The sequence below is a fragment of the Peromyscus leucopus genome, chromosome 9 (assembly GCF_004664715.2).
Source record: "Peromyscus leucopus breed LL Stock chromosome 9, UCI_PerLeu_2.1, whole genome shotgun sequence".
Classification (NCBI taxonomy): Eukaryota; Metazoa; Chordata; class Mammalia; order Rodentia; family Cricetidae; genus Peromyscus; species Peromyscus leucopus.
The window spans coordinates 71,160,344-71,179,540 of record NC_051070.1 but is presented as its reverse complement, the minus strand read 5'-3'; the positions used below and the strand labels follow the sequence as shown (position 1 = coordinate 71,179,540).

The following is a 19,197-nucleotide window of genomic DNA, read 5'->3' as shown; positions in this document are numbered from 1 at the left end:
TGAAGTTCCTGTTCGTTTACTCAAATTTTCTATTTCCAGCATTCCCTCTGTTTGTGTCTTCTTCATTTTTTCTATTTCCCTTTTCAGGTCTTGGACTGTTTCCTTCATCTGTTTCATTGTTTTTCCATGATTTTCTTTCAAGAATTTATTGTTTTCTTCTGCTTTATTTGTCCTTTCCTCTACTTTTTTTTATAGCCTTCTTCCCTTTTTTGTTTGAATTTTCTTCAATTTCATTTTTGATTTCTTCTATATAAGCCTCTAGCCTCTTCATGATGTTATTCATAAGGTTGCTTTCTTCTGCTTCTTCCATTTTGTGATGTTCACGTCTAGCTGTTGGAGGAGGGCTAGGTTCTGGTGATGCTGTATTGTTCTTCATTTTGTTGTATGTACTTCTGCCTTGATGTCTGCCCATCTCCTTGTGGATTCTTCTTGGTCTTATCAATGCTCTTGGTCCAGACAGAGCTGACAGATTCAGGAAGCCTCTCTCTGGTCCAGATGGAAGCTCTGGGCCAGATGGGAACTTCGGGGCGGGATGGGAGCTGGGGGCTGGTCTCTAAGTCTCAGGAAGTGGCTGGGGTCTCGGGCAGATGGGCATGGGGCAGGACATGGAGATTGCAGGGGGGTCTGCCTGGGGTCTTGGAGAAGGGGAACCTTCCCGGTGGGGGTGGAGGGAATTGTGCCCGATGGCCAGAACCTGGGACCAAGTTGGGCAGTTCTTCCCCAGAGTGGCTGGTGCCCAGGGATGGGACCTAAGAGCAGGCCTTTCTGAGTATGAGCCCAGGCACTCACCTCTTGTCCAGATGGGAGCTCTGGGGTCTGGTCTGCTGTGTGTATTCTTATATGTTCACTCATCACCCTAAATATCACAGGATACATATATTTCAGTAACGTTGGTAATTTCAGACAGCCAATGTGGACTTGAGACCTGCTTCCTTTGGGTGAGTTCTCAAGTTTATTTACAGTATTTTGTGCAGACACATGTGGTACACATTGAAGGGAAATCAGCAGAGGGCGCTGCCTCTTCACTTGTGGTTAATGTCTGCATCCAGGTGGTGGCTTCACATGACAGACTGTCACTGTGCAGGAGGACCTTGTTTATGAGTGAAGAGTTTGAGTAAGGTCCTGCAGGAGACTTGTCCTGTGAGTTTAGTGCACTCAAGAACCAAGTGTTATTTTCTTCTGTGGACATGCTTCCTGACACCTGCTCAGTTCTGGTGCTCCTCTTCATGCTCAGTAAGTTACATTTCATTAGTGTTCGTGATGTCATTTTCTTACACCTATGAAAGTCTTTACCTTCTTCCTCACATAGCAAAGTAATTTGCCCTTATTTGTTTATACTTTATTGATTTATTTATTTATTTATTTGTTTATTTATTAATTTTTTTTCAGGGAGGAGCAATGGAGACTCGGTGACCCAGACAGAAGTCTTGGTTACTGTCACAGAGGAGTTGCCTGTGATGATAAACTGCACTTATCAGACCACTTACTCAGATACTTTCCTTTTCTGGTATGTGCAATATCTCAACAAAGCCCCTCAGCTGCTCCTGAGGAGTGCCACAGACAACCAGAGGACAGAGCACCAAGGGTTCCAGGCCACTCTCCAGAAGAGCAGCAGCTCCTTCCCCCTGCAGAAGTCCTCAGTGCAGCTGGCAGACTCTGCCCTGTACTACTGTGCTCTGAGTGCCACAGTGAGGGGACTGCAGGGGAAGCTGCACACAAACCCAGGGTGCAGGAGGCTGAGGGAGTGGCCTGGGAGGGAGGGCTAATGCCTTCTCTAAGTGGGGTTTATCCAGCCTCCTGAAAATCAGCAGCACATCTCAGGTCAAAATCCTAGAAACCTAAGAATCTGTGGATACTCTGACAGGATAGATGGAAGTCATTGTTAGAGACAACGAGGCTTTGATCCCTAGAAATACCGTTCTTTCCTTATGTGAAAGACCTCTCACAGAAAACACTTCCAGGAAATCCTGGAAGTGGAATTCATCTTTACTGAGATATCTTACAAAATTTAGTGATTTAAACTCTCCAGAATCTTCTGTTCTTATCCCACAAATTTATGACCAAATGAAGAACATAGATTTCCAGTATTAAAAAATCTGCTTCAGTCTCACTCCACAAGTAATTTAGACTCTTCCTCTCCTTAGTTCATGAGACAAAGAGTTCAGTCGGACTTCTGGCCTCAGTTACTGTTTTATTGCTGTGAAGAGACACCATGACCAAGACAACTTACAGAAGGAAGCAGTTAATTGAGGACTTGATTACAGTTTCAGAGGTTGAGCCATGATGATTGTGGTGGCAAGCGTAGCAGCAGGCAGTAGCCATGTCCCTGGAGCAGTGGCTGAGAGCTTCCATCTGATCACCAACAAGAAGCAGAGAGAGGGAGAGACTTTGAGATCCCAGAGCCCACCCCATTGACACACCTCCTCTGATAAGGCCACGCCTACTGATCCTTCCTAAACAGTCCACCATCTTGGAAACAAACATTCAGATTTTTGAACCTATGGCCATTCTCATTGAAACCTTCACACTCTCCAACAGCATTCAGTTAGTGAAGCTGCTCAGGAAACATAGCTGTTGGAACTCCCAAGATGATGCCTGAGGCGCAGCTCCTTCTCTGTCCTACACACCATGTAGAAGGCAACCTGGTCATTAAGTACCCTTTTGAAAAATTCTTTCCCCTTAACATCCACTCTCATAGGCTATTGCACTTTGCTTAAATCCCGAGGGTGTGGTGTAGTCACTCACCTGGGTTGGAGTTAGGTTTTCAGGTAATTCTTCAGTGTGAGAAGGGAAGTCAAGGTTTTGATCCATCTCAATTCTGGAAACAAAATACTGGTTTGAAGTAAAATGCTCTAGTATTCATATTTCTCTCCCTATAAAGGAAGAAAGATCTGAAATCAAAGGCCATAGTGTCTCTAAAGAAATATTCATGTTTGTGTTCACAAAGAACAACAAAGTAGTATTTGCTGTCTTATCTTTGAGGGAGCAAAATGAGATGTGAAACTCAACTTTTTAAACTTCAAAAATTACTTTGATGGCACACCATAGAATAGAATCTCTCAGAAGATTTCTTGTCAAACCTAGAATGAATGCCAACTCTAATAAAAATAAAATACCAGTGCCAGGCATGGGAAACCTCTCTTCAAGTTGTTAGTTGGGGCTTCCATAGGTTCCTCCAAATGAAACGGGCTATTGCCATTGCCTTTGATTGCCTCATAGAAATTCAAGGTAAGACACTATTTCTAATGGCACCACATACTTTAGACATAGGACTTGGAGGAACTTAGCTAGAAATGACCTGAAGACTCTTCCCTGGGGACAAATTCTCTTAGTAAATGAAGGTGCCAAGTAAGAATCCAAGGGAGAAAAGCAAAAAATAATCCTACCAAGTTGTGTTAAGACTATGAACCAAAACAATAATCATATGGCAAAATGTTCACAAGGGAACAATAATAGCACTATTATCTTTGGGGAAACTAACACTAACATATGCCTTATTGAATTCAAGATTGCTCAGTAGCAATGAATTCAGACCCAATACTGTAAACCTAGTTAACTACCCATGGCTGGAGATGTCATAGACCCTAGAGGAGAACCTTCTACAACCATTTTCTTAAATCAATACAGCTTCTAACTATATTCTAAATACTCATAACTATACACTGCTGGAGTCCAGCTACAGCAGGTCAGGGAAACTGGAGAGGAGATGTGGAGTAGGAGGCTAAACACACACAGAATACTTATCTGCGTCTTTATTTTTCTCTTAACCATTTTATACAACCTAAGACAAAAATCTCTATGCAATAAGGAAATAACCTTACAACTGCATGTTATATATTTTCTAAAACCAGATTAAAATCCTTATACAGGAATAAATCACATTATGATCACAAGTCACATGCTTTATTAGAAGCCCACATGTAATTAAACATTATCCTTTGTATTAATTTACCAACCATAAAATCTTCACCCTAAAGCAATGATTCTTTTATTATTGATTAACTTATATATATATATATTATATATAAATAATATAACTTTTAAGCAAGCCAATATATTTCAGCCAGTTCCTGTGTACTGGCAGGCAGCAGTTTGTGGTTATAGTGTAGCAATTTTTATCCTGATTTTATTTAACACAACCTTAATCAAGTGGTCTAGCTAACCATCAGTTTCTCTTTACACACAGTAAGGTCATTTAACTTCCATTCATAACTTTGTTTTCTCAAAGTGCACACTGAAACTTGAGATTAATTCTGTAAGCTACATGACCAAGGAACTCAGACCTAACTTTGGATGTAGGGACATAATTGCCTTTTTTAATCATCAGCCTGTTTTTCCACAGACAGAATTCATGTGTCTATAATGCATGAAACTTCCTTGTTTTCATCAGCTGGTCTCACATCTCTAAGCTCCATTGCTCCATAGAAACCATCTTTGTTATGATCTACAATTAAATTGTCCAGTGAGGAGTGAGATTTTCCCATAAAACAATCTCACTACAATAGATACAGTGGGATTCTTTCAATCAACAACTATACCATGACAAATCCAGTAAGGACAAGATAGCAGCAAGCAGGACAAGGACCAGCAGAAGTAAGGGGCTTTATGGAGACACCCCCATGGGGCTTTGCCTCTCCAGAGCACACTCATCCTAGCTGTGCTCACTGGTGCGTGTTACTCCATAAGCTTCATTGGTGACTGCAGCTCCTCCTACATAGCCACCACCACTAATACACACAGATAAGTGTAGTTCTAAACCCTAATGAAAGAAGCTTTACTTCGAAGCACAGAGGGGCTACTGTAGTCATAGACAACTGCTCAAAAATCAGAGAATAAATATCGTATGTTCTCTAGTCCCAGTTAATTCATCTACAATGCAATCCCTACACATGAGGCTCAGGGAGCACCACAGAGAAGGAACAGAAGAGATTGTAAGAGCCAGAGGACCAGGACACCAGCTGAGAGGATGATATGAAGGAGAAAACTCATTGTCAATGTGAATATAAATGGTCACAAACAATATGGAAATCAGTATGGAGTTTCCTCCAAATTCTGACCACAGATCTACCACAAGATTTAGCTATGCCAATCTTGGGGATTTAACCATAAGATTCTACATATTTCCGCAGAGATGCTTGCTCCTCCATGTTCACTGTTGCTGTATCCATAATTACTAGGAACTGGAAACACTCTAGATGTCCATCAACTGATGAGTGATTTGTGAAAATGTGGTACATTTACACAGTAGGGTTTTATTCAGCTGATAAGAAAAATGAAATTATGAAATTTTCAGGTAAATGGGTGGAACTGCAAACAGTAATCCAGAGCAAGATAACCCAGACCGAGAAAACAGAGTATTTTCTCAAGTATGTGGATGCTAGCTTTTAATATGTGTGTTTCATTTGAAATATCCATAGATGTTAAGTATCAATAAAAGCCATGAGGGAGGAGGGGATCTTCAGAGGATGGGGAAACAGAAAATGACTTCCATAAAAGGGGAAATGGAACGAGCAGGATTAATAGGAGTGGGAATGAGAGGGCAGGGTAGAGGGAGGAATATGGGAGAGTGATAACTAACACTACAGACATTTTGAACAAAACAGTGTGATAGAAAACTGGTTATAGAAACTCGCTGAAACACATATTCCAACCGAAGTGGAGATTAGCAATAATCCTTGAGTATGAACACACACTTAGAAGGCAGTTTGATGTGACCATTTAGCAAAATAACAATAGTTGTTTCCTCCTAGTATCTAAGTCCTCCTGAACCATGGGATTTTTGACCATGTCACTGTACTAGGCATGAATTCCCTCCTGTTGAATAGGCTTCTAATCCAATCAGAAAGCACTGCTATTCTGTAGCAGTCAGGCCACAATTACATCACTGAGCACATATTACTGGAAGTTCAGTACTGTAGCATGCCGGGTCCAGCTCTGGTTAATACTCTTGGGACCTTTCTTCCCCAGCAGCCTGCATAGGACCTTCCAGCTAAGAAAGCTAAGCAGCAGGGAGGACCTTTTCCCTGTCGGTTCAAGGTTGATTTCTCTACGTCATGCAACTGTAGAATGTGGTGGCTTTAGCCATAGTCTCTCACTATCTAGTTATAGTGGACAGCCAAGAACCATGACAATATTCAGTGTTGTTTTGTATACTTCTGAGGCCTCCCTGGGCAATAACTCCCATGCCTGATACTGAGATTGTTGTTTAATAAGTTCATCTAATTTCTCCAAAGCTAGATTTATGCATGTAAAAGACCATAATATGAGTATTAATGTGATAAATTGTTATATTAAGATTTCTTTGTAGAACACATATGTGATAAATTATCCAGATTGGAAGAATATTTAATGAGGGGATAATGAAGCACGTGCTCCAGAGTCCCTTTCCCAAACTGACTCAAGGTCTAAGGAGAGCCCAGTGATGATCACATGGTCTTCAGTTTTGAGGGGTGTTCAAAAAAGTAAAATATTTTGAAGACTGTTCATCACCAAATACCCCTCAGTTACAATTTTCACTTGCCAGTTGGTGATAAAGTGGCCATAAATATGTCTTGGATCTGTCTAGGATAAATGACTGAGTTGGACTTATTCATGTGACCCACTGTCATTCATTGTACATATAGAAGCTGCCATCAAGATTTCACAGCCTTTAGCTAATGCTGTTTTACATTGTGACTGCTTGATGGTTCCTTAACTCAAAGTCATGTTGGTGTATCACCAGACAGTTTCTGGTGTTGGAATCTGTAGCTCCCCTCCCTATATAGTTGAATATAATACAGCTTCCAATATTCTTTCCTGTTCTCACTGCTTGCTGCTGCCACCTGGGCACACTGATCTGTCTAAAGAGGATTCTGTCCTTTGTGTTTTTCCTTTGTCACAAAATTACCTCATTGAATGTGACCTGTTAAGGATCTCAATGACTTCATTTTGATTGATACCACACACAGAGATTCACAGAGAGAGGGGTGGGGGAGGGACGAAAGAAGAGAGGAGGAGAGGGAGAAGGAGAGGAGGAGGGAGAGGAGGAGAGACAGGGACTTAATCCTACAATTAACACTCAAAATTTGGTAGTCTAATTGGAATGCAATGCTCATAACTCCTGCCCCCTAGTGTCCATGCGTGACATAGTCTTCTCAGTGGGAAAGATGTAGACTGTGCCAGGTGACAATTCTGAATTATGTTGTATTTTATAAGAAAAGTCAAGAGACTACATAGGTTACTAAGTCTCTCATCATGTTGAATTTGAGTTTCAGTTCATCAAAGTGAAGACTGTCTGTAGCAGACTTGCTGTTTTTTTTTAATTGAACTTTTATAAACTATACAAATTTGTACTTCTTAGTTTACTCTTCATGTAATAACAAATCTACAATATTCCTAGCAACATCAATCGCATCTTTTTCTTGGTATTTTGATGGTGTTGTGTAGAAATCTGGTAACTATGCAGTGTTCTGATTTCTATGTCCCTGGTACTTGTTTTGAAATATGTAAAAATGCTGTAATTTTCTCACTCTAAAGTATCTTATTCTCCCATTTCAGTTCACAACTTAGTATTCTTCTTTTCTAAAAACTCATGAGTTTCTACTTAGAAAGCATTGAGCTTCTTTTGTGCATGATGAAAGCCTTGGATTCACACTCAGAAGTCAACAAAGACAGGGGAAGGTCACTGCAGCTGTGAACTTGTTATTTCTCAAATGGGCCTCTAGAGGATGCTCCTTTCTAAAAGGTAAATGATGTTTTCATAGGTTAGAACAAACACACAGAAACCTTCCTTCTCCCCCTACCCTGCCACACCCCTCTCCCCTTAGTGCCTCTCCTGCCCCCTTTGACATTACATTACCTGTGTTCTACTACCTTACCTCTTTCTCCTAAGCTCTTTCTTCTGGCCCTCAGGGTCCTGTTCTGGCTTCCTTGCTTATGCAGGGGAGAGGGATTTAGTGGGTTCTGGGAGGAGTTGTAGGGAGAGCAGGGTGGTAGTGGAGAGTGTGATCTGAATACATTATGTTCACAGATGAAGTTACTGAATAGTTACTTTTTAAAATCTTCTCCACTGCTCTGGTAGGTGTTCTGACAGAACATACTTTATGAAGATGCCAGAGACAGGCCAAGGGAAAGACAGTGTCTCTTCCCCATTGTCTCTCCATTGTCCCAATGAGGAAGGCATCTAAACCTCCTTAAGGTCAGAGCAACCCCTACCTACCTCTCCCAGTCTTCACGCTGTTCATGTTTCATTTTTAGTCTCATTTCTCAAGCAATCGTCTCTATAGTGAAAATTTTGAAATGCATCCTCTACTGTTATGAACTCAAGTGCATTGTTCCCAGCAGTCACATGTGCAGTAGCACACCACCTCTGCTGCCCCTGTCGCTCTGGAACACAGGACTCCTATATTGGTTTTCCCCATTGCACTTCCTTCTTACCATGTCATTGGAGACCATGTCGTAAGTACCCTGTAGATGTAGTCTTGAGCATCTCTAGGAGAGGAGCCGATCCTTGGTGGGCTTCTGAGGGGCAGGATCTGGAATGGGAGGAGTGGAGCCTGAGCAGAGATTCCCAACAGTAATATTTAAAACAATATTTGGAACAAACCTTTACTAGTGCAGGAGTATCCCACTTTTTAAAATGATTCTAAAACTTAAACCATTACATCTATACTTACTCTATCGTCATGATGCTGTTTGTTTTGCTACTGCAGTGATTTTACTTAAATTATTTCATGGGTGTTGATTCTTTTTATTTTTCAATGTGTATGAGAGTGGGTCTGTGTAAAATGTATGGTACCTGTGTACAGGTTCTCAGGAGGACAGAAGTGAGTGTCAGGTCCCAGGAGTTGGAGCTACAGACAGCTGTGAGCCACCTAAAGTAGATGCTGGGGAGCGAACTAAGGCCTCTTGGAAGGACAAGGACCCTTCCTTATCTGCTAAGCCACCTCTCAGGCCTCAGTAAAGGGTCTTTAGTCAGAACATGCATCTGTTTCCTGAGTTAAACCTTTACCTGTTGCTTCTCTGAGTGTGCTTGGCTCTGTGTGTGGCTGAGGCTTTTTCTGCTTGGGAGGGGCTGGTCCTCTCCTTCTTCCTAGATCCCTAACCCCACAGAACCCCAGAGTCATCTCAGAATGCCCTGCCCCCCACTGTGTTCCACCCAGACTCTCAGGCAGGGCTGGTTTGGGAGGAGCTTCAGGCTCAGAAGGCTGAGAGGGAACTCTGCAGTGTCTGGCCTGGCAGGGTTCCTGGGTGGAGCTGACTGGTTGCAGGAGGAGGGACATTCAACAGCCATCCTGACACCACAGTCCAGGGCTTGGTTCCTTGCTTCTGTCTCCAGCAGCCACACAAGCACCATGAAGAGGCTGCTGTGCTCTCTGCTGGGGCTGCTGTGCACCCAGGTTTGCTGTGAGTCTGGCTGTCCACATTCAGGGGACAGAGAGGATTCTGTCAGCACATGGAGGGTGGGGAAGCAGACCAGGAGTCCTGCAGAGCTCCCACCTTCTCAGAGGACATGGGGTGTGTTCAGGGTTCTGTGGATGCTCAATGACCCCATCTGTGTCTCTTTCTCTGTTTCTAACCAGGGGTGAAAGGTCAACAAGTGGAGCAGAGTCCTGTGTCCCTGGTTCTGCAGGAGGGAGAGCGTGCAGAGCTGCAGTGCAACTTTTCCACAGTTTTGACCAGTGTGCAGTGGTTTTACCAAAGTCCTGGGGGACATCTGAAGAGCCTGTTTTACAATCCTTCTGGAACAAAGCAGAGTGGAAGACTGATGTCTACGACAGTCACTCAGGAACGTCGCAGCTCTCTGTACATTTCCTCCTCTCAGACCACAGACTCAGGCACTTATTTCTGTGCTATGAGTGCACAGTGCTCCCCACACACCTGCAGCCAGTACACAAACCTTCAGCTGGGTGGGTGTGGCTCTTCCCTATCATGAGACATCAAATTTTCACCATAGAATATCTGCTTGATTTAATATCCGTTTTCTGTATAGAAAGAGTTTTAACTTCTGGTAAGCTTTTGGCTATGTAGGTTAAAGATTTGGGTCTTTAAATTCTCAATATATTCTCCCTCCTGAATCATAAATATCCATCTTAGAATGAATTGAGGACTTATAAGTAACATTTTACAGATGAGCATACGGTATTTATGTGTTTTGGAATAAATATGATTATACACATATGTGTAACAATGATTAATGAAAGAAAAACCTATAAAGTTGGAAGAGAGCAAGGAGGGAACACAGGAAGTTTTGGAGGGAAGGATTGACATGATTATATTATAATCTCAAAAATAAAAAAATGATAAAAAATGAGTGAAAGAAAACTGATTTAATAATCACCATGTATACAATTAGTCTATATAAGGGGTCAATAAATTTGACATGAAATCCAAACATTTGCTTATTTTATAAGCTTTATTGTAAATAATAATCATTGTCATGTCCTTTTGTCTTATGACTGGCTTCTCTCATTCTCCAGAATGAGGTAGTTTTGGCTCAATAGAAAGATAGGGAACCATGGGGACACATGGAGAAATGTCTGGAAGGGGAAGAGAGAAACTAGGCTATAGCTGACCTCAACAAAGACACATTCACATTCCATGTCAAAAACATTGGCTCCAGAGGAAGATTCAATGCATTTCTTTCTTCAAGGCATGGTCTTCTAAGCTCAGGACACTGTTGAGTGAGGACCTTATTTGTCCACAGAGAGGCAGTGCTGCTTCAGAGCAGGTGAAGGCTGTGGCTCTTCCACACACTGCTCAATAAGCTAGAGATGATTATTTAAAATAACAAAACCATTATCTCCTCCGTCCTTAAGTTTAACTAGAGAAGAAAACATGTATCTGTCTAGCCTTTTATCTATATTATACCTGAATATCCAGGGTCCATAGTGAGGACAAAGAGGAATTTGCAAGTGAACACTATGAAGATATATGCTATCCTTCATGGCTGGGGCCACATCACCTTCTCTAATGTACATTTCTAAGGTTGTCACCCACACTTTGTCTGATCTCCAGTCACCCTGATATGACCTGTGCCTAGAATTATGTTATATATCCTTTCGACTGGGAAATCTACTCATGGTTTGAAGCCAGCTCAATCTTCTCCATCAGGATCTTCTCTGACTGGATCAGGAAGCAGTGTCCACACCCTTCCTTCATCATCTTGTCTAGACTCACAGGTATCTTCGGTAGGCTTCAGTTTTCTGTTCTTGAGTGCTGAGACAGGAATGAAGATAGAACAGTGTGTGTTAGGAAAGACACCTGAGCACTCTTGTACAGTAGGCAGTTAGACACTCAGCAAATACACAGGACTTCTTCCTCATCCTGTTTACCTTTTTCAGTTTCATGTCCCTGTTTTCAATCATTTGATATTTTAATAGCTAGTGAAAACTTCAGAAATAACAAGTCCATTTGTTTTAAATCACCCCTTCTTCCTGGTACTATCAGAAATCCCCCACCACTAATTGTGATCATCTTTGCTCTGCATCTCCCTGCTGTCCATGCCACTGGTCTGTTTTCACTGAGCAGCCATCTGTGTCATCAGAAAGACTGTGCAGGTATCAGGCTGTGTGGTGCTGCCATTTAGATATGCATAAGAAAAGGCACATGTGTTTCATTTCAGTGAAAGAGTTAAAGCTTTTCAGGGATGCATATGTATGTATAGAAGAAAACACAAATTGTGTGTGGCTCGGCAATATTGTGATTTGAGACTTTAGGACATCATGGAATGTGTTCCCCATAGATGATGCAGATAGTGTGTGCTGGATAGATGTCTGGCTGAAAGGAGTAAAGGAAAAAGAAAAGACACAAAAATGATAAAGAAGGAACAAAACACCTCTAGGATGCTGAAGTATAATCTATTTAGATAGAATTTTATTATTTGTCTTTTCTTTCTTCTTTCTTCTTTCTTTCTTTCTTTCTTTCTTCCTTCCTTCCTTCCTTCCTTCCTTCCTTCCTTCCTTCCTTCCTTCCTTTCTTTTTTTCTGTATTTCAGAAAATTCACACTGCTATTCTTGGTGACTATATTAATATACATTTCTGCCAACAGTGTATAATGATAGTATTACAATGACAGGATTTCTGATTCTCAGTGACTGTATTTTCAGCAATAGTAACTTTGAAAAAAATTCGGGAATACTTCCTATGTCAGAAATAGCTTTAGACAAAGTGTTTGTGAGGGGTGGAGCCTGTTGAAAGAACTTAGAGCCTGTGAAGTTAGAGTCTGTGTTCTAGGGGAGATAAAAGGCCTTCTGAGTTCTCCCCAAGCTTCAGTCTAGGAGGAAAGGACAAGATGCTGAAAGCATCATTTTTAGTCCTGGCCCTTCACCTAGCCTGTGAGTCATGAAGGAGAAACTTGAGAATATGGAATTTATGTGGATGCATGAGGGAACTGGGGCACCAGACAAAATCATAAATGTTAAAAGCATCAATACCAAGTACATACCCGGGAACCTAATGACATTTGTTATTTCTCTACACATGGGTGAGTGGCCAAGAGCAGGACAGACGTGACCAGCAGCAGGTGAGACAAAGTCCCCAATCTCTAACAGTCTGGGTAGGAGAGACTTCAGTTCTGAACTGCACTTATGAGGACAGTGCATTTGAGTACTTCCCATGGTACCTGCAGTTCCCTGGTGAAGGTCCTACACTTCTGATAGCCATATGTTCTGGGTTAAATAAAAAGGAAGATGGAAAATTCATAGTCTTCTTCAGGAAAAGTGATAATCAGTTCTCCTTGTACATCACAGACTCAGTCTGGAGACTCAGCCACCTACTTCTGTGCAGCAGGAACACAGTGATCTCCAGGCACCTGCAGCCCACACCCAACCCTGCAGCTGAGGCTCCAGCAAAACCCTGCTGTGGGGCAGAGCCTGGAAGAGGTGCAGAGGGTTTTTATTTGCAGGAGCAGGTGACAGGTGACACAGTGAATGTAAGGATCAAACTCATTCAGGCCAGAGACCGAGCTAGGTGAAGTCACGGCTTGCTTTTCTCCAGTCTCTCTTTGCCTGTGAGGCACCACTAGAGTTATACATGTATTTCCTTAACTATCTTAGTTGAATTGTTTTTCTGAGTAATTGTACAAATAGTTGTCTGTGTGGATGGATTGTAACAAGTGGAAATTATAACATCCCCATCTCCCTACTGTAGCTGGAGCTTTCTCCAGTCCTGCCTGGTCCACAGTCAGGACAAATCTCTCTCACCCTCCAGTCCCACAGCCACTCTGACCCAACAGAGTAAACACGGAGACTTATATTGTTTAAACTGTTTGACCTAATGGCTCAGGCTTCTAGATATCCAGTTTTTACATCTTAAATTAATCCATTTCTATAAATCTATACCTTGCCAAATGGCTAGTGGCTTACTGGCATCTTCACATGCTGCTTGTCATGGTGGTGGCTGGCAGTGTCTCCTCCCACCTTCCTGTTCTCTCAATTCTCCTCTCTGTTAGTCCTGCCTATACTTCCTGCCTGGCCACTGGACAATCAGTGTTTTATTTATTGACCAATCAGAGCATTTGACATAAAGACCTTCTCACAGTACCCTACACTCTTGTCAAGGGTATGGTTAATGGTTATTATAGCCCAATACCAGTCACTTTGACTGTGGCTTGTGTGATAGAAATCACATAGAACTGTCATTTACTTTAATATCCTCTGATGACAAGGAATGTGGTCATTTACATGACCACCAACTCCTAGTTTCTCTTTTTTTTGAATCTTCTACCCCCATCTACATTAAAAAAATTTCAAGTATTAAGCCAGGAGGCACTCACAAGGATGCAGGTTTTTACAATTGACAAATTTTACAGTAGACAAATGATGTCCATGGGGAAAAAATAATTCAATTTACTCATATAATGAAAATATATAACTTTCACTAAAGGAATTATTTCATGTATGTATTCCATAGATGAAAAAACAAATCAAAACTGTAATGTAATTTTTTTTTTTAGCTAACAGAAGCAGCTGCAGTCTTTATGACCTTCACAGTGCACAGAATTGAAAAGAGTGTTTCTCATTGCCTAACACTTTGCAGGGTTTACCCACTTAATCCTACATACATACTAACAAAATTGTCACTAGAAAAAAAATTAGTTAGTTTATAAATTTAAATGTTTTTAAACCATGTAGTTGATGGTTGTGTTAGACCTAACCACCTAAGAAGTAGATATAGGAGAAATGTTTGAGCCTAGGATTGGAAGTCCAGCCTGAGCAACATAGTGAAACTCTGTCTTAGAAAACCCAAACCAACAAAAACAATGTGGAAAATATTTAACTTAAACTTGTAAGCCTGCAAGCTCCTTTCTCATCCACAGTGAGTAGCTTTCAGTATGCAAAAAGGAAAGTTAAGAAGGAAAATAATGTCAGTTGGCTCTTAGCAATAGGCAATAAATCTCACAATACCAGTGGGTGAACTCCCCAAGCCTTTCCAAATGTTATAGCTGTTTCAAGTTTAAACTTGAGTTAGAAATTGGGAATAGTATATGTGTCCGATTGGAATAGGTTTCACTGAATACAAACACCTAGCTCAGAAGTCAGCTAAAGAAAAGAAGCATCCTTGAGGATGGAGAACGGAGAACTTTGAAACTCTGGGTACCTCAGGACAGAACCCAGAGCTTCCTAGGGAATGAGAGGCTGGAAAATATTTAAAGAGATCTGAGAAACAGTGAAGACAGGTGATTTATAATAACACAATCATTACCACTTGGGTGTCTTCATGTGTAGTCAAGGTAGATCTCCGAGTTTGAGGCCAGCCTGCTCTACAGAGTAAGTGCCAGAACAGCCAACTTAGGTGGTGAAGGAGACAATTGAAAACACAAAGATGGTAAAGATGTATATAATCCAACAAGGGGTCTATGTTCCAGTCCCAGTAAACAACAGAACTTGGCAACTTTGGCCACATGGATTCATGCTTTAGAACCAAGGATATAAGAAAGGGTTTGTGTAATCTCCCTTTGCAACTAAGGAAAGGCACTGAGGCCAGGCACACATCAGGGATATACCTGAAGATGTCCAGAAAGGCAGTCGCATGAAGCTGTAAAGGTGAAGTCTGTATTGCTCAGGTCGGACAAGATGTTAGAGATGACAGAGTCTTGGGATACCTACCAAGGAAAGCTGCTAACAGGTAATGGAGCCAGTCCAAGAGAAAGAAAAGTGTGCTGCAGTCAACAAAGCTGAAATGAGTTGGAGATCTGAAGAGTATTTTGACATCAGATATAGAAATGCAGATTTGGGACTTTGCCAAAGACTGGTTGGGTTATGGTGATATTTTATTTGTACTGAAATGTGATTTTAATTTTATGTTAATAAATAAAGTTGCCCTGGGGTCAGAGCTATTAGAGCCATAGCAAGAGCGTGGTGGTTAGAAGAGCTAGGTAGATTTCTGTGTGTTCAGGGATACAGCCAGTATTGGAGACATACGCCTTTAAGACCTGGAGGGTGGTACTTACAGGCAGTGACAAGGAAGTCATGTGGTTGGGTTTACAACCAATGAGAAGGCAGAACAGAAAGGCTATTTAAAGACAAACAGGAAGTAGCTCTCTCTTGGGGAAGTTAGGAGCACTGCAGGAGGTAAGATTTTATCTCTGAGCTCTGACCTCTCGGCTTTCTCTTTTACATTGGCTCTGTGTTTCTTATTTTAATAAGACGATTGGTTACATCTACACTGGTTTTCAGTCTTGCTTTGGTCCAGCATTTCCTTACTGTGCTCCCTTTCCTCCTTTTTGGAATAGTAATGTATATTCTGTGCTGTTGTATATTAGAAGTTGCAAGTTAACTCCCAGGATAATGGGATTAATCCACAGAGTCTATGTAATGAGCAAAGGAATTTATTTGGGGGTTAACTCACAACCAAGGGAGACTTATCATAAGGTCCATGAAAGTTGAGCTATGTCCCACGCTGATTTGCTTGGTCCAAGGTCTCAGCATCCAAATCCACAAGGTAGCAAAGAGAGAGCACATTGATCCATCTCAGGTCTTAATGGTCCCACCACAGCCACTCCCCAGGGGCATGTATGTCAAGGTCATAGGCAGGTGTAACAGCTGTCTGTTACCTCACTAGGGGTGGTACTTCAGGGCATGGTTCAAATAGCCACTCATTACAGTGTACTTTTATAGATGAATGTAACCAAGACAGCAATAATTCAAAGAAGGATGTTTGAGTGAAAAACAAACAAAAAAAAGATTAGGAAAACATGTAAATAATAAGTGCCAGTAAGCACATACTAAATATTAACAGAGAAGCCCTGTCTTTGAATTTTTTCAGGACAGGCCAACTTTAACAACCTGGCACAAACTATAGATCATATCTGGGAAAGCACAATAGCAAAGCAAAGCAGAAGGCCGTATCCAAATTGAGGGAACACTGACCAGATTGGTTTCTATAGCTATGTTCTGACATTCAACAGTAATAAACATGTCTTATAAATTGATGTAAGTGTTTGGCATATGTAGTCAGAACGTTTCTCCAGTCCCTCTGGGCCCCTTGCAGACCCACAGGCACTTATTAAATAATCACTCAGAGGCGTAGTATTATTTATAACTGCTTGGCCATTAGCTCAGGCTTATTACTGACTAGATCTTGCACTTAAATTCACCCATGATTCTTATCTATGTTTAGCCACATGGCTTGGTACCTTTTCTCAGTTCTGCTTTGTCATCTTGCTTCCTCTGTGTCTCACTGGCAGCTTCTGACTCAGCCCTTCCTCTTCCTGTCTCTCTCCTGAATTTCCTGCCTGGCTATAACCTGACTCGACATAGGGCAGAGCAGCGTCTTTATTAACCAATCATAGCAACACATATTCACAGGGTACAGAAAGATATCCCACAGCAGGCACAGGAGGTACAAAATCATGTCCAAGACCAGTCCAGGTAACACAGTGCACTTAAGGTAGAAGGTTCTCTGTCTTGTTTCCTGGAGCTTCTCTTATAGTCCCCCAAGACATTGTTCACCACACATCATTATTTCGACCATTATAGTGGTTTGAAAGAAATGTCCCCCAAAGGGAGTAGCACTATTAGGTGGTGTGGCTTTGTTGGAGGAAGTGTTTAACTGTGTGGGTGGATTTAGGTCTCTGTGGTTCAAGATACTCCCAGTGTCATGGACCATTTTCAGTTTGCCTTCTGATCGAGATGCAGCCAGCGCCATGTCTGCCTACTATTGTGAGATATCCACTGGAGTCTGCTAAAGGAGTATTATGGAGTTTATTAGGATATAAACTGAGGAAATACACTCACAAATACAGAACCGAGTAGACAGCTAAAGTCATGCTCTTTTCTGACCTGGAGTGAATCCACCTTGCAGTTCTATCATACCAGGAAGCAGGAAGCAGGGAGAAGCGACCTCATGACCCCTCTCCTTTTCCTTTTAAGAGGTCATATACAATGGCAGGAAGCATCGCCTTCTTTGGGCCTCATAGCCCAAGGTTATGGGCCGAGCAAATATCACTACAGCCCACATACTGCACTGCTCCCCACAATGATGATAATGGACTTAACCTTTAAAACTGTAAGTGAGCCACACCAATTAAAGGTTTCCTTATACGAGTTGCTGTGGTCATGGTGTAACTTCACAGCAGTAAACCAGTGACAAAAGATCCAATCCTACCAGTATACTTAATCCTCATTTTCCTGAATGAATGATCTCTTTTGTTGATTCCTAAAATATTAGGCTTTATTTTTTAAAGATTTGACTTTTATGTACTTATGTGTGTGCTCGTCCATGTGAGTCTACACAAACTTGTGTGTACACACACCTGTGTGCATACAAAGGCCAGAAGATGGTGTCTAATCAATCAAGGCTGGAGTTGCAAATTTTGCTGGGAGCTCAGTTTCTTAAAACAGGTTCTGAACTTTCATCTTTATGCTTAGCAGCAAGTGCCTTTAACTGACAAGCCACTTATCCACCAACCTTAAGATTTATCTTCACTAGGAAGTATTGTTTGCCAATTAAAATCAAGGAAAGACAAGGCAGCATTTAGCATGAGACTAACTGGCCAGCGCAGCACTCAAACCCAATGTGCTCCAAAGCCTCACCACAGAGGCTGTGGCCATGCAGCATGGAGAGCATCCACCTGCTCTGTGGAGAACTAGAGAAGGGCACAGCCCTGCCATCCTGAGCTCCCCAGGCTGCTGTGGCTCCCATGGTCTCCTGCTCATCCACAGAGACTGCAGTCCAGGGCATGGGCTGCCTGTCAGCACTCAGCAGTGAGGTGGGCAGAGGTGTACATCTCAGATACCAGAAGCTTGTCCCCAGTATACATGTTGATCGGTTATTTAAATTCATAGTGAGACCTGGAGCTCTTTCAGAGACCTTGTTTGTACTTTCTCTTCTGATTGCCCATTGGTTCATTTCATCCATTGGGATAATGAGAGCAAGTGAATAATTAAGAACTACAGACTAGGCTTTTTGGAGCCCACTACCTATGATGGAAAACCTCACATAGTCTTGAGACAGTTTGAGAGTCTTGGACCTGCCTCTAGGAAATGTACCTCCCCATGGGAGGCCTTACATTCTTGTAGGAGGGAATGGGGAAAGGGTTGGGAGGGGGAAGTTGGAGGGGCAGGAGGAGGGAAGAGGATGATCTTTGATTGGTATGTAAAATGAATAAAATATTTTCTTAATAAAAAAAGAGCTGCAGACTAAATGATAATAAATCAGTACCCAAAATCTAAACACCAATTTATGTGGCATTAACATACTCCTAAGTTCCTTCAGGTTATATATATCATGTACACATAATAGGCTGGGTCACAGAGAAACACAGCAAGATTATCATGAGATCATTTTTTTACATGGAAAAAAAAATACCCAGAATTTAACAAGTGAGACTGAATACTTCAGGGCAATAGTATAGAAGCTTCTAGGACTTGTAATAAGCAGAGTTCTTGTTTTGGAGAGAATAGGACATTGTCTGAATAAAACTTGTGATTAGACTTTTACAAACTAATCAAGTTTTGTAAAAGTGAGTTTTCAGATTAGTATGAACCCCCCCACTCTCTGTCTGTCTGTCTGTCTGTCTCTCTCTGTGTGTAATCCACTGGTTAACATTCCTCTATTGCTCTCCACATTTATTTATTCATGAACTTGTATTTATGTATGTATGTATATATGTATGTATGTATGTATGTATGTATGTATGTATGTATGTATTAGAGGTTCTCACTGTCACTGAAGCTCACCAATTGCACTACACTGTCTGACTAGTGAGACCCCAGG

At 41.6% G+C, this 19,197-nt stretch overlaps 1 pseudogene and 1 gene segment (V, D, J or C); both read left to right on the top strand.

Annotated features, from left to right (window-relative positions):
• The first annotated feature begins 1,134 nt into the window (after nt 1-1,134).
• Nucleotides 1,135-1,801, top strand: LOC114687473 (annotated as a pseudogene).
• A 7,390-nt stretch (nt 1,802-9,191) lies between these two features.
• LOC114687472 lies at nt 9,192-10,043 on the top strand. The segment is given in 2 exon segments: nt 9,192-9,384; nt 9,561-10,043. Coding segments are annotated over 2 exon segments (405 nt in total).
• Nucleotides 10,044-19,197: the final 9,154 nt, after the last annotated feature.